Source organism: Pleurodeles waltl, chromosome 1_2 (assembly GCF_031143425.1).
Source record: "Pleurodeles waltl isolate 20211129_DDA chromosome 1_2, aPleWal1.hap1.20221129, whole genome shotgun sequence".
Lineage (NCBI taxonomy): Eukaryota > Metazoa > Chordata > Amphibia > Caudata > Salamandridae > Pleurodeles > Pleurodeles waltl.
The window spans coordinates 927,764,443-927,778,908 of NC_090437.1; the positions used below are offsets into that span (position 1 = coordinate 927,764,443).

Here is a 14,466-nt window from a genome sequence, read left to right on the forward strand (position 1 = left end):
ATGTTGTTCAATAGATGGTCAATTGCCATTAAGGCCTATGGTGATGATGCATACTGCTATTTTATGGTACCGTGGGACTCCCATTTCCACGACAGAGAATGATTCACGCATATGAATCTATGAAAGACACCAATACTTTATAACTGCAGTTACAGGTAAGTAACTCATTTTCATACTTGCAGGGGACGTCATCCACCCATCTCCAGGACAGCCTTTATTCCTTCATGGGAGGGCAGATTGGGACGTTGTTGCCTCCAAGTTACTTACTCATGGAGAAGCAGTAAGGACCACTAGACAACAAGGATGGCATTCTGATGAAAAAAAGGGGCGCAGCAAGCCCATAACACCACAACACTTTAGTGGCCAATACAGTTTTCTGTCCCCCCAAGGTGGGGAGATTGTGAATGTCATTATAATGCTTGAGAAAATGTAACAGTGTCCGTGCACAAAGGGGGGAGGAGGTGTCCGGGATGGGGAGATGCATGGCTTGAACTAAAAAAAAAAATATATATATATATATATATATATATATATATATATATAAATATATATATATATAATTTTTTTATTTTTTTATTTTGTTATTAAGAAATACTCACTTGCAACAATAGGCGGTCTATCATACAGTATGTTGCTCCTCATACAGTATGGGTAATATGTTGGTGAAACACTGTAAGACGACATAATAAAATCCAATCTTTTCCCATATACACAAGTTGCTTCCCAGAAAACCCATGTACACTTGTAAGCCAGTTTCGGTGACCACCACTCTCACCAAATCTATAGGTCTTGCTAGGTGTACCATCCTTCCATAACTATTGCCATTTCCGCGGGAGTCCCCTACTAAGGTACACCACATGTTAAGCTATTTGGCACCAGTAAAGGTCACGTTCACAGTCGACCACCTGTGGTTAATGGGGAGAATCCCCACATTCGTGCTGTATTACACGTTGCCACTGGCAGAGCTAGTCTCAACCAAATCTTCTGGTACCTAGGCCAATTTACGTCCCCAGTGACATTTAGCAGGAGCCATTTAGCATTGAAAGGTATGTCTAGGGCTGCGACCTGGGTCATTATATCTGCTATCTTTCCCCAGTAGCCTTGGATTCTAGGACATTCCCATAATATGTGAATAAAGGTCCCTTCCTGCCCACACGCTCTAAGACACATTGGGGTAAGTGCTTTCCCTATCCAGTGCCGTAGCGTCCTAGAATAGTCTACTCTAACTAGAATTTTAAGTTGTACTAATCTAAAGTGGGCTCAAATCGCCACCTCTCTAGGACTCTGTATCTCTTCACTCCAGTCCTCATCCTCCAGCAATCCTATATCCTGATCCTGCGCTGCCCGCAGCTTCCCCAGTTGGCCCAGAGCATTGTACATTAGCTTCTCGTAAAGAAGGTAGGTTTTTTTTTCCGGTCAGGGGGTCCGATAGTACTCAGTTATCCAATGGGGCTGCCAGAGGCAACTGCTCCCCTTCCACTATATGGCATCTAAATGCATGCCCTAGTTGTAGGTACCTATACCTTTCAGTGTCACTCATTTTAAATTCTGTTTGAAGGGACTCAAATGTAATGTATGCCTGAATACTCCGTGCATCTCCAAGGTGTTCAGTTCCTATCAAGGCCCACTTTGAGAAGTCTTGCAGGCCTCCCACTTCTCTGAGCATATTACTGTCCCACAAGGAGTGGGTTCTGGGCATTTAACGTCCCAGCCCAAATATTGAGTCGCTTCTCTTCATGCCCTCACTACCGAATGAGTATGGAGGGGCAGTGTCCGTTCCCGCGCCCGCCGGTAAAGGAGGGGCAAGCAGCTGCCAGGGCGCATAGCCATCCTGTCCACTCAGCAGGTTTCTCTTTAACCGCATAAAGCCATTCATTTATTACAACCAGTTGGGAGGCCCAATAATACTGTAACACATTTGGGACCGCTAGGCCTCCCTCATATCCTCCCCCCTGCAGTTTGCGCGAGGTGCCACCATTCCAGAGTAATTTGTGGAACAATTCCGGGGGAGGGGATGTTAAACTGTTTTAGGGGACATATAGCAAGCGTGGGAGGGTCATCATTTTAAAAAGGGCAGCCCGCCCCATTAAAGTGAGCAGGAGTGCCCGCCAGTGGGGTATGTCCCAGTGAAATTGTCCCTGTTGCAGTAGCAAATTTCTGTCTAAAAATTTGTCTAATTGTCTAGTGATATAAATACCTAAGTATTTAAAGCCACGTATCTCTTGTGGTGCTGTACATCGCCTCCGCAATTGTAGTGCTTCTCCAGTTAGTGGGAACACCAGAGATTTACCCCAGTTGATCCAGAGTAATCTCCAAAAATACAAAAAATTTGCAAAATCTGGTCGATGGAGAGCCCTGTGTCACATACAGTAGTACATTGTCTGTGTAAAGGGATATTCTCTCATCCCATTCTTGTCCCATTGGTATGGCCCATATGAAGGGGCACTGTCCAACCCAAGTGGCTAAAGGCTCGAGGGCCAGTGCAAAGATCATGGGGGTTAGTTGGCACCCCTGTCTCATTCCCTTGTGGAGGGTAAATGCCCATGACACTGTTGCTGACTCGTACCAGCACCAAGGGCTCTCTATAAAAGTCTAACCCAATCAAGAAAGTCTTGAACTAATATTTCAGTGATTTATAGTGGGTGGAAGAGACTCATTGGTTAAGCTGTAATATTTCAATATCTGATATCTTCTCAATATTTTCCATATTTGCATTCCTTCAAAAGGGTCAGTGGACCTAGTTTTGTCAATTTCGATTGCTTTATCTGGGTATATCTGACATTTGCATTATATCAGATTCTTGATCTGCTGAATGGCGCAGCCCCTCCTCTTGAGATTTCTTAAACAGTGACAGCTGTCTCTGGTACTGTGTGATTTCTCCACTGACCTCCAGCTGGAGAGCATAGATTTCGAATTGCTATGCATAGCCCACCAAGCTTTTTACTATATAAGCTCCTTTTTTCTTCAGAAAGCAAATGTGTGCACCGCACTTAATCAACATCGGTAAGAGCTTGCACTGGTGGAAGCTCAAAGATCAGCACTGGTCCAACTAGCTATGTAAACTTTTTACCTTTTGTCCTCTGATCCAGGATAATGCAAAGTTGAGGAAAGGTCATTGGTTGTAATGATAATTTGCCTGTTATTTTGTTTTATGTCCACGACTTCTGTCAAGGTGTGTTTAATCCCAGTATTCATACCACAAAACCTTTTTCGTAGGCACACGTACAATAAATGGAATAACAACCACATTGTAACATTATGAAGGAGAACAACACTGGGCAAGAATGGCCTACAAATTAATAAGGCATTCAGTATTAAAGAAAGTAGCATGCCATGTTGTGCGTTCATGACGATAGTGCTATACTTCGGTCATCAAAACTAGTCAGTCGAACTTCATTCCTTTCCTGGGATAATGTTCTCTGCTCCCATCAGGCACATCTTGTCCTGTGTGCGATTGTGGGAGATTTTTGTGCATCCTTCCCGCTAGCTGCTGGGATTCGCCCATTTGGCTGTAGAAGAATGGGCTGCTCCAATCCCTCGTCTGCAGTATAGTTTTTCTGTTTGCGTCCACGAAAGACTCGAACAAATAGAATCCAATAGTACATGTTCTATTTGTCCCTGGGATGAGTTAGTCTGTCCTCTGAAGATGTTGCTATTCATCAACAGTAGGAGCCTTAGTGTTTTAAACGTAAGCTGTTTAATTTTTCTATTTATTCGAAGTCTAAATATTTTTTGAGCCGTTGATATTAACCCAATCACCTGCTTTGATAGCTACGATATGTCCTGACCAGATTCCCTAACTTGCAATCCTAAACTGGCTCCTCTGTGTACAGCTGCTTCAATCTCTTACAGAAATACATACAATCTTTTCCTTTGCGAGGGTTACCGAAAGCCATTTTATTTCATTTGCGTATATCGTCTTCCACTGAGTGAACCACTGCTCCACTGTAGCATATGGTGACTGCGTGATCGTTCATACTGTTTCTTTCACTTTAAAGGAGACTTTGAAAGTTGCTATCACTTTTGCATAGACATCCGTGCTTGCTTTGCTCCTGACCAATACATGATGTCCAATGAATTTTCTTCTTGGGATGTATTCCTCGTCTTTCCTGTGCTTTATTTGGTTATAACTCAGGCATGCGAACTTCATCTCTCCTTCTGTGCAGTAATTCAGGGCTCGTGGCCTGAGGAAATTGCCGACAATCTGGTTTGAGATCTGAGGATCTACAGGGATCTCCTTGCATGGGTAAAGCTCTAATATCAGGCTGGCAAGATTGCTGTGCCAGTTAAACTCCCACCTCTGACATCTGTTGATGACATATTGATCATAATCCGATTCCATGCAGTTCTGATTACTTAGTGTTTCCGAAAATGGATACATTGAATGGTATTTCATTGGGTACAGTGGCATTTCTGCTTCATAGCACTGCTCGTGTACCAGAAAGCACTATGTACAAACAAGTTCTAACAGAAATGTGTCTGCAGAAGAGGTCCCTAAAGTTGCTTTTACTCTGGATTTGTGACCGCTGTTACACTGCTAGGACATCGGCTCTGCCTTCTCAGTGTGGTTCGGGGCACTTGACATTTATGACCTGTAACCCCTGTCATGCTCCTTCCATAGCATGCTAACAGGCCTGATTATGTTTTTCAGAACTCAAGAGCACGCAAGAGCACGAGAAGTCCCTGTTGGAAGAATCACTCGCAGAACAGCAAGCCACATTGCAGGTTTGTAGAGTTTCCTGAATAAAATCTGCCCATGGGCATGTTTCTAAAATATCGTTGACAGTAATATTTACGAATAAAAGCAATTTCGTGTTGCAGAAAACAATTGATGAGCTGAAAAGTGAAAATGAATCGTTAAGAGAAAAATTTAGGACTGAGGAAGAGCAAAGGAAACTGGCTAAAGAAAAATCAAATCAGGTAGGGTTTCTTTGAGTATTTTCAGTAGATTATGTGCAGAAGAAGCAGTAACAGACGAGTTACCTGATGGTCAGGGAAACTCCATTTTTGTTCCTTGCCTTCCTGGGTATGTGTCTAAACTTTGTACTGGTGGTACTAAGAGGAGACTTCGGTATTAAGTTTTATGACCCTGATGTCCACTTTCCATTTTCATTTTGCACCAGATAACCGCATTTGATCTTTTGTCTCGCGGGCCCAGCTTTGTGGCTCGTATTCTACCGCTGTGTTCTCTCTAAAGAAATCCGTTTTTTTCTCTACATCATCCATTACAACTTTGGTTGGACTCTGAACGCTGTTCTAGCCACAGCCCTTGCTCTCAAATTCACTGATTCCAGAGTGCCATTGTGACTTTAACGCTCAATGCTGGATGTTCTCGTATCACAGCTACAAAAACGAATGAAATCCTAGTAAATAAATACTGACCGATGTGAAAAGGAGTTGCGCATTGGTCAGTAAATTATAGGGTTGATTAACGGTTGACTGGAGCACTGTGTTTTTGTGTTAAGGATATTACCCCAGCAGTACTTCCAGCGCACACCCCTTGTAATATTTACTGCAACAGTATGTTTGAGCATAGGTTTGCGGTTGTTTTTGCAAACAGTAATTAAACTATCTAACCGGCAGTACTTAACGAGGCAGCCATTCATAGTTCAAAGATCTCGATTTGTTTACCATGGATGAATCCGAGATCTGACACCTGCCCTAGGCCAAGACAGATCTGCATCTATCTCTTTTGTCTTCCACCTTCACATCTTTTAAAACTCCCTTAAAACTTATGTGAGTTCAACAAATTGCCTTCCCTCCTTCTACATCGCACAACTGATTACCAAACCACCTCCCCTAGATATGACATTCACTCATCCTCAAAACCATCAGTATGCAAAACTCCAGAGCACATATTGTTTTGACCTCTCCAAGTCCCCTCCAACCCTCGTTCCAAAATCTATCCCTCATTCTGCCGGCAGCCATCGCCAGAAGCTCTGCCTCTTGGATTTTCTGCAGTGCACTTTCTTGGACCGAGAAGTCCATTAGGCCATGCCTAAGTACTGCCTATTTCACTAATAATCGTGTGTCCTTTCTGTTGCGCTTCCCTGTACTGTTGTTTCTGCTGCTTCTGATCCATTTTCTTCCTGTGCAAAGCGGCAGTTGTCCTTCCCTCTCAGCCGCTTCTCATTTCTGTTCAACTTTTAGTTCAACTTCATTTAGTAAGTCATAGTTAAAATGTAGCACAGCCATAATTGTTTCCTTTAATTGTCACCCACGCCTAAATGGTACTTTGACCTTTGTCTTACATTGTTTAGTATTTGGGGATAAAATTATGGGATTTCTACAGTTCGTAAAGTTTGTATGCACACAACGCACACATCTGCAGGTAAGTGATTGGTGTCATTCATATAAACCATAAGGTATATTCAAAGAAGATGTAGCCTTAGGGCCTTGGTACTTATTGGATCCATTATTATCAAGGATCTTGCCTGGCATCATGATGTTGTTGGTAATGTCAATGTGAATTTATTAGCGTCTTGTGCTTCTTCATCTACTCCCTATAGCAGTATCCAGTGTGCAGACATCCCACGTTACATCCCAATCATTTTCCTGATAGCAATGATAAACCAATAGTTCCCCAGTACAGATAAAATTATTCATTAAGGTCTTGAACTCGTGATTTGTCTTCTCTTTCATCTTCTTTGAAACGAGCCCAAAGATAGCTTTCACTTGCAATGTACAAAAAGGGCCATTATTTTTTAGTTATGGCTTGTTGCTTTTAACAGACGCTAAACACATTTCAATTATATAAGCCAACGCATGTTTTGCCTTAGTACAGATGACGCTAAGGGCTTTTGCAAGTTTTGGGTTACTTAATAAGTATAGCACAGTCAAATGTATGTTCTGATGTACAGTTGCTTTTATTAAGGAGATGTGCCTCTTTATCATTTGATGGGAGGTGATGTGATCTGATCCTGATGATATGCAGGAAATAGTCTTCTTGTGTCGAGGATGAAGTATGTCAGCACTATCCTCCATCCGCACTACGGTTAAAATAGTCATAAGTCAAAATTCAGCTGTTTAATACCAGGTTTTTTTATTGCAGTGGGGCATCTTTAAATAAGGCTCAGATAAAGATTTATGTTGCCATGTTTGGATCCCTATAGTAGGTAGATTTTTATTTTAATGTAGTTTCATGTAGTGCTGACTAGTCCCAAACCGAGGGTCTTAGCATTGCACAATTTGGATGCATTTAAAGAACATTCTGGAATCGTAAGCATTACAATTATTGCTCTACTTAGCCTGCGAATGCTGTTTAAAACTCTGTACAATACTTAGTCAAATGTCAAGTCAGTCATACTATCTGGAGGTTCCTGGGTTAAATCGATAGCCCTACTTTGAAGATCAGCACAGCCTGTGTTGTGTATCTGTTCTTCGGGACATTCTAATTACTATCCATTTGAGAATGTTGGTCCTAACTCCTATTTTCTTGTTTTCAGAAGGCAAGATACCCATTCCCTATGTTCTCATTGCTTTTATACTCTTGCATCATCAACTTGGTCATTCCACTCATGCACATTTTCAGTCATCTCCTCATAGACTTGCAGTCTTGAGTGGTCACTCCTCCTACATGGATTGCACAGTGAACCCCCAGACCTCTGTCTTTAGGCAAGTGGTATTATTGAGTGCCTGTCTTGCACTCCGATTTTCACCGGATTTAGGGAGCAACACTTTGTCCTTCTCTTGGTATGTTCCAGAGTTAACTGTGGTTAAAGCTATCTCCTGCAGACTGTTTTCCAGCTTAAGAGCTCTCTGCACTCAGTGGTGCTTATTCTTCTTGCCTGTCATCTGGACTCTCGCCGTTCCATTCCAAGAATATACTGTTCAGCCCTTACCTCTGTCCTTTACCACTGCTCACTAGCCTGACCACATGATGGTATGTTCCAGGGACAGATGATTGCATAGGAGGGAGAATCCCTCTTATTATATTCTGTGAACATGAAACTGCTCATGAAGCACCCCATATGTCCACCATATTGAGTTAATAACGATCATGGGTGAAAAATTAAGCTTCACAGAATCCACTGTGACATGATATATAGATGTTCTTTCTGCAAAATGAAAAAAACGGTTCTCTGAGGTAAATATGCCTTATTGGAGTGGAATAACATTCAAAAAGATTTGGGAAATGGGACATGAGGAGAAAGCACTGTGCACAATAACAATTGTTTCATACTATCCACAGTCACTATTAACGTATTGATCAGGGCTCCATCTTCCCCAGTTTAGTGAGATTGTAAGAATTTGCACTTTAGGAAAAATACATTGCCAGTGTACATTTTAACGTGTTTCCAGGTGCAATTGTCAAGAAACCAATGGAGTGTGTTACTTTGCTCTATATAGCATTGTATTTGGAATGCTTAAACTGTAGCGCTCCATACAAATTACAGATGTGCATATTGGTCTTGATTTGGACTAGGAGATATGCTTGTTAAAAGATGGCTCTGCAAAATGCTTTTTTGAAAGGTAAGGAGCTAGCAGGGGAACCAGTTATGGAGAAGAAATACTTTGATGTAATTTATTTAAGTTCTCTAACCAAATAGTAACAGCAGAGAGTAAATCACGATGAAACCTTATGTAATTAATGGAGTAGCAAATCTAAAGAACAAGGCGCACGCCAATTTAAATTCGGGATAAATCCATTATATTCATTATACATATTTAGGGGTACAAAACATAAAATTCCACATAAACATTAATCTTGCACATCAAATGAAATTTAGGAAGTCAGAGATTAATGTATGGAAAATCCACTCTGATATCAGGATAACACAAAATGATTAATCAAGTCCAATAATTGCATAACGGAGGAGTTGGAATTATCACCGATGTTTGTCTCTATTGTTCACAGTCCGCGAGATCATCCTCAGTATAACCAGATTATGTTGGAAATGTAATTATGACCTCACAAGAACTATAACCTGAATGAATCATGAAAAGTCATCAAGAATGAGAGGACAAGTTGGACATCTACACTGAATGAATCGTCTCACTCGTATTAAAACACTATTTGGACGGAGAATTTAAGTAAATTACATCAAAGTATTCAAGTATTCCTTAGCCATAATTGGTTCCCTTGTTAGCCCCTTACCTTTCAACATATTTACTCATGCCCGCAAGGGATTATTGAGTTGCCCCTTTCTTTTTTTTTTTTTCTTTTTTTTACATTTCTTCAAAATGCTTGACACTTGTTGGTAGTGCTGTTTGAATCTTTTCAGCTCATTCTTAGGTCTCGACTAGAGGTAACTTCAGCTGCCTGTTGTCGTATACCTATTGCGACCAATTGAGTGCATAGATTGGGCTTTAGGCCAGCTTTTTACTCATGTTTGGATGCTTTCTTGTCAACTCACATCTCTGCTCTTAATTAATTGGTTTCTCTTTCTTTTGTCCAACCAGGTGCATTTTGTTCTCATAGTTTTTTTGATTGGATGGCACACATCCTTCCACTGTTTGTCAGGCCTTGCATGGCAGAGCATAGGAGAGTTTCTAACCTCTGTCCCACACAACCCACTCTTTTTTATAAAATACAACTCTTTCCCACTCCTCCAGTGGCCCCTAGTCTTCTCAGCCCAAGGCGACCTGAGTGTCAGCTGTCACTGTATCGCCAGGCGGCCATCTTAAAATATTTTTAAACCATTTCACGATGGCCACCCATATGCATGTGCACGCATGCAGAGGGCATTCATTTAAGAAACAAAACCATTGGCATAGGCAGTATATTTAGTTTTCACAATTGAGACCAATTGCTTTGCCAATGGTTTTCTTGCAGTCTCGGTCTTGGAGGTTTAGCAATCCCACTTCATAAAATTCCTGCCATTACCCTTTTCTGTGAAGAAAACTTTTGGATATTTACTTTTGCTGATTCTTATTACCGTCTTACAAAATAGTTGGGTTGTTCTTGTGCAGGACATGGAACATTCAGTACAACTGCATTCCTTATTATCCTGTTACCACCTCTAGTACTTTCTTACATCAGTGTGGCTGGCATGTTATCAAGAGAGTTGGGCAGAGCTAAAACGTGGGGCTGACAGTTTTTAGTGATGCAGCAATTCCATGTGTTTGTGCTTTTGTCTTAATTTACTAGCTTGTGTGCAGTTCTTAGTGCCAAAACCCTCCAAAGAAACATGTTTGTTAAATGATAATGGAGATCTCATATTGCACCTCTTCTTGTGACAAGCTTACGAACGAGAATCATGGTCGACCCTATCCCTGAAAACGGCTGTAATTGGAGTGTGGAGCATCCCATCAGAAAAAAAATCAGAAAATGGAATTATTTATCGTAAGCTCCAAAGTCACTCTCCCAGTAATCGTGTATCAGAGGTCTCTGTGAAAGCAATGGCGCCCATGTTAATTTCCTTTGATAGCTTCAAGGCCAGCAACTAATCACTCGACCTCTGGTTGAAGGGTAAACTGATTTGAAGCCACTGAAAAACTACAGTTTTTTGTTGCCCTTATACTTCAGGTGTTTGACAGCTGACGAGCTGTGCTCATTATAGACTTAGAATGGGCTTTGTGTTTGTCCTTGATTATGCTCTGATGATTTTTTTTTGTCGTCCATCTCGTTTCCCTGCTTTTGACTCAATGCCTTTCCTCCCTGTTATTGTGGTTGTCCTGCCCAAATAACTTTTCAATCTTAAAAACCTTTGCTTGAATGAGTTGTATCCTTCCAGTGCTGAATTCAGGGCCTTGTATTGAACGCAAGAGGCACTCTCTCGCTGTCTCAGCCTGTTTCCCCTCTTCTCCTGTCTCCTCTCTTTTTATAAAAAAAAAGTAGCCCCATCTCCCCCCCATGCCTGCTTGCCGCCCCTGCTTACTAATATTTTGAATGATTTTTCTTAGAAGAAAAATTATTGTAGGATTGCTAGTGTGTTCTCCCAGCGATCAGCTGAGGAGAAGAAAGCTTTGGCAGGCTAACAGGAATGCCCCTCCCCTTTCATGTGATTGGATTTGAATATTTGTAGAGCTCAAACAGTTGCCCGAAGGCGGCTAGGCGCTGAGTGACGAGGACCAGTGCAGCCAGAATAAGCACCCACATAAACAGCAAAAGCCTATTGGCTATAAAGCCAGGTTTTTAGGAGTTTTCGAAAAGAGAGCAAGGCAGTGGCAGATTGTATTTTCATAGGAAGAAGATTTCTTTCTTGGCTTTGCCAGTGCTTGTTATTTTCGGTTTCCAAAATCGACTGGAGAAAGTATTTGCATGATAATTAAATTCTTAGCAATCACAGGAAATTGTGATATTGCCTCATTATAAAAATTTGAATTATTTATAATGAATACATTAAGGTGGAAATGATGTTGATTCAAATATTGATGTAAATAAAGAAAATGTGGCATAATATTGAAGGCGAAGCGACAGCAGGTTAGTTGGCATAGGGAAGGGCTGAGCATTGACTTTCGGGTTAAGTGGTCGTAGTTTGAGGTAGATGAAGTGCTGCACAGAGCCTCCTCGTGTGTTACGATGGTGAGTATTGGTGAAATTTCATAAAAACGATGTTAGGTTTTCAGAGAGACTCAAAACGCTTAAAGTGAAAATAATTGTGCACTTTATGTTTCACAAAATTGTATACAGTTGTGTAACTGCTTAACAGAGGGATAGCTTTATTGTTTTAGTACCTCCTTTTAAACTAGAACCTCTGTGTATCAATCTATATTTACCAAACACAAACATTCAGAGAAAAAAATATTTAGCATGATGCAGCGGCCTTCAAACTGGGGTGCACACACTGATGTCTATTCTTTTAAAATACCCTTTACCCAGCAATTTCACATAAAATGCCTGGATTGCTTGCATTGTTTTATAGAGCTTCTGTTTACTGTGGTAAATTGAAAATCACTACTGCATCCAGTTTTGCTTCCAGTTCTTAAAGTGTGTGTTCTCAAGCCCCACCTACGTACTTCTCTTCTTGGAGGAAATGTTAGAAAATGTGTTTGTCATTTTGGAGATCCGTGAAGAAAATATTTCGTGCAGGTTGGTTTTGGAGAGGGAAGTGGTTGACTTTAAAACTTTGAACATCACTGGTATAAATCCAATAGTGTTCAGTGTTGGAGTTTTACTCTGAACCAAGTATAAGAAAAAATGTTTTTGGATATAAAGAATGCTCTTTTCTTTTTAAATACAATTTTTAAATTCTTGGAAAACATTTTGTAATAGCTAAGCCCTCCTAAGTAAAATTCTACTCTTCTACCAATGTATCCTTGCCTTTAAATGATGTCTCAGCCAATGACTTGTCTCAATGTATTTATTCTTTAATGAACTCAGTTATCATAGCTGGTAGAAGAGATCCACTGCTACCTTCGTAGCACCTCAGCACATTATTTTTTCCAATTATTTTATTATTTTGTTTTTCCTGTTTCACCATGCCACGTTTTATTTTTACCTTAATGTTTTTTCATGTGGCTTCTATTATAATCCCTTAGACATTCATTCAATCTCTGGTATCTCCCAAGGTATGCCCTACCTTTCAGTTTCCCTATACACCGTCCTTGATGATTTCTTTTTACTTCTTGTTCATTTGTAATCCACACCTTTTGGCATTTCCCACCTATTGGAAAAGGCCATCTGTGCAGCGTCATCCTAGATTTGCCTTCTTTTGCTGAACAAGTTGTTCGGTTTTAGGACTCTGTGCACTTTTTCCCTGCTATCAGGTGGTAACAGGCTTGTGGTCTCTCCCTAAAACATGGTAAAATGGGCTTATGCCTAATTGGTACATTCAGTTTACTTGTACGTAAACTATACCAGGGTCAGTAAATGAAATGCTAATAGTGGTTTGCAGCACTTGAACCACACACTAAAGATGCCTTTTAAAACCTGCTTCAAACCTGCCACTGCAGTCTGCAGTGCAGTTTTAAACTCCCTTTTCCACCAGGCAAAATAAACCTTTTGCCAACCCTAAACCTTCCATTATAGGTCGCACCTGTCTGGTTTGGTAAGGACATCTTGGGGACAGGAGGACGTTTACCTAGGAATGCATTCCGCTTGCTGATTACCGTTGGCTTTTGTGGTTTGTAACTCATGCTTTATGGCTTTCACTTGCTGGCTTTATTTGCTTTAGGCTCTCCATGCTCCGTTTGCCCCTCTAATTGCATAAACTGCATTTTTTGTATCCTTCCACAAACTTGTTTTCTGTAAAAAGGCCTTTAAATCTTGTTCTTGTCACATTTGCTGTGCAGTCAAAGAAAAGGTCAGATGTCAGGTGCTGTCTTTCAAGGGGGCTGGTTTACTTTTCTTTCTCTTAATGCAAAGTGAGAGGATTTATTTGAAAATCTTGCTGGATAGTATGGGGGGGCAAGAGTTGTTTTCTAGCACACAACTATGTTTAAATGAACTGTCAGTATTTCAGAACATATCACAACTGTGAATGCACAAATGAAGCACATTATTTGCTAATTCTGAAGTGTGTTGGAAACAAGTACTTATGATCAAAATGAATCATTGAACTAGGTGATGGAATTTGCACACAGCCATCTGTGCTCTGTATAGTTTTATTAGAGAAACTGTATGTCTGTGCAAATGTAATGGTAATTTCAGTTGAAAATGTGTTGTCTGTAATGGCAGTGTGCTATCACACCATGAATACTCCACGCTATGCCACTTCACTCTGCACCACTCCGCACCACTCCACTCTACTCTTCACCACTGCATTCTGTGCCACTTCACACTGTGCCTCTTTAGTCTACCCTGTACTACTCTACATGAAAGCAGTCTTCACCATTCTAATCTACGCCACTGCACTCTTCACCACTGCACTCAACACCACTCCAGTGTAGGCCACACCATTCAACTCTGCAGAACTCCACTTTGTGCCACTGTACTGTATGCCATTCTGCACTCTATGCCAGTACACTCCACACCAGTGCACTTTACTGTGTAACACTCAAGTCTATGCCCTGCACTGTACTCCAGTCCACTGTGTGCCACTCTAATCTACTCTACACCTCTGTACTCTGCCACTGCACTCGACACCATTGTACTGTAAGTCATTACACTTTGCCACTCTACCACTCCACTCTGAAACAATCTACTCTATGCCACTACTCTGCACCACCCTATGCCACTTCACTCTATGCCACTCTACTCTTAACCACTGCACTCTACGCCAATGCACTCTACACAGTTGCACTGTCACTGCACTCTACGTTACTGTACTGTACACTACAGCTCTCTAAGCCACTCTATTACAGGCAAGTGCTAGTTTTCATTTAAAAGCATAATCACTGCATTGGTAATTGCCCAAGCTTCAGTGCCCCCAAAAGGCAACAATAGCTCAGGTTTCTGCTGCATCAATTGTAAAGGAGTACATTCAGTGCTTTGATTTTCCAACCCAGATAAGTCCACACTTGATCATTTATTGTTTCATTTTTCCTGGGGCAATACCGTGTTGTGACACATTTCTAGTGAGATAGTATTGTTTCGCGCCATTTAGGCCCTGTATTTGCACCTAAAGCAAGTAAGACTTCCAA

The 14,466-nt window shown here is 41.1% G+C and overlaps 1 protein-coding gene across 6 annotated transcripts in view; it reads left to right on the forward strand.

Moving 5' to 3' along the window:
- MTUS1 (microtubule associated scaffold protein 1) overlaps nt 1-14,466 on the forward strand; it is an 810,444-nt gene that overhangs the window by 768,987 nt on the left and 26,991 nt on the right. For all 6 annotated transcript variants that reach the window (XM_069200374.1, XM_069200403.1, XM_069200384.1 and 3 more), the window contains 2 exons: nt 4,652-4,725; nt 4,822-4,920. In XM_069200374.1, the coding sequence (XP_069056475.1) occupies nt 4,652-4,725; nt 4,822-4,920 (173 nt within the window). The remainder of the gene's footprint in view (nt 1-4,651; nt 4,726-4,821; nt 4,921-14,466) is intronic.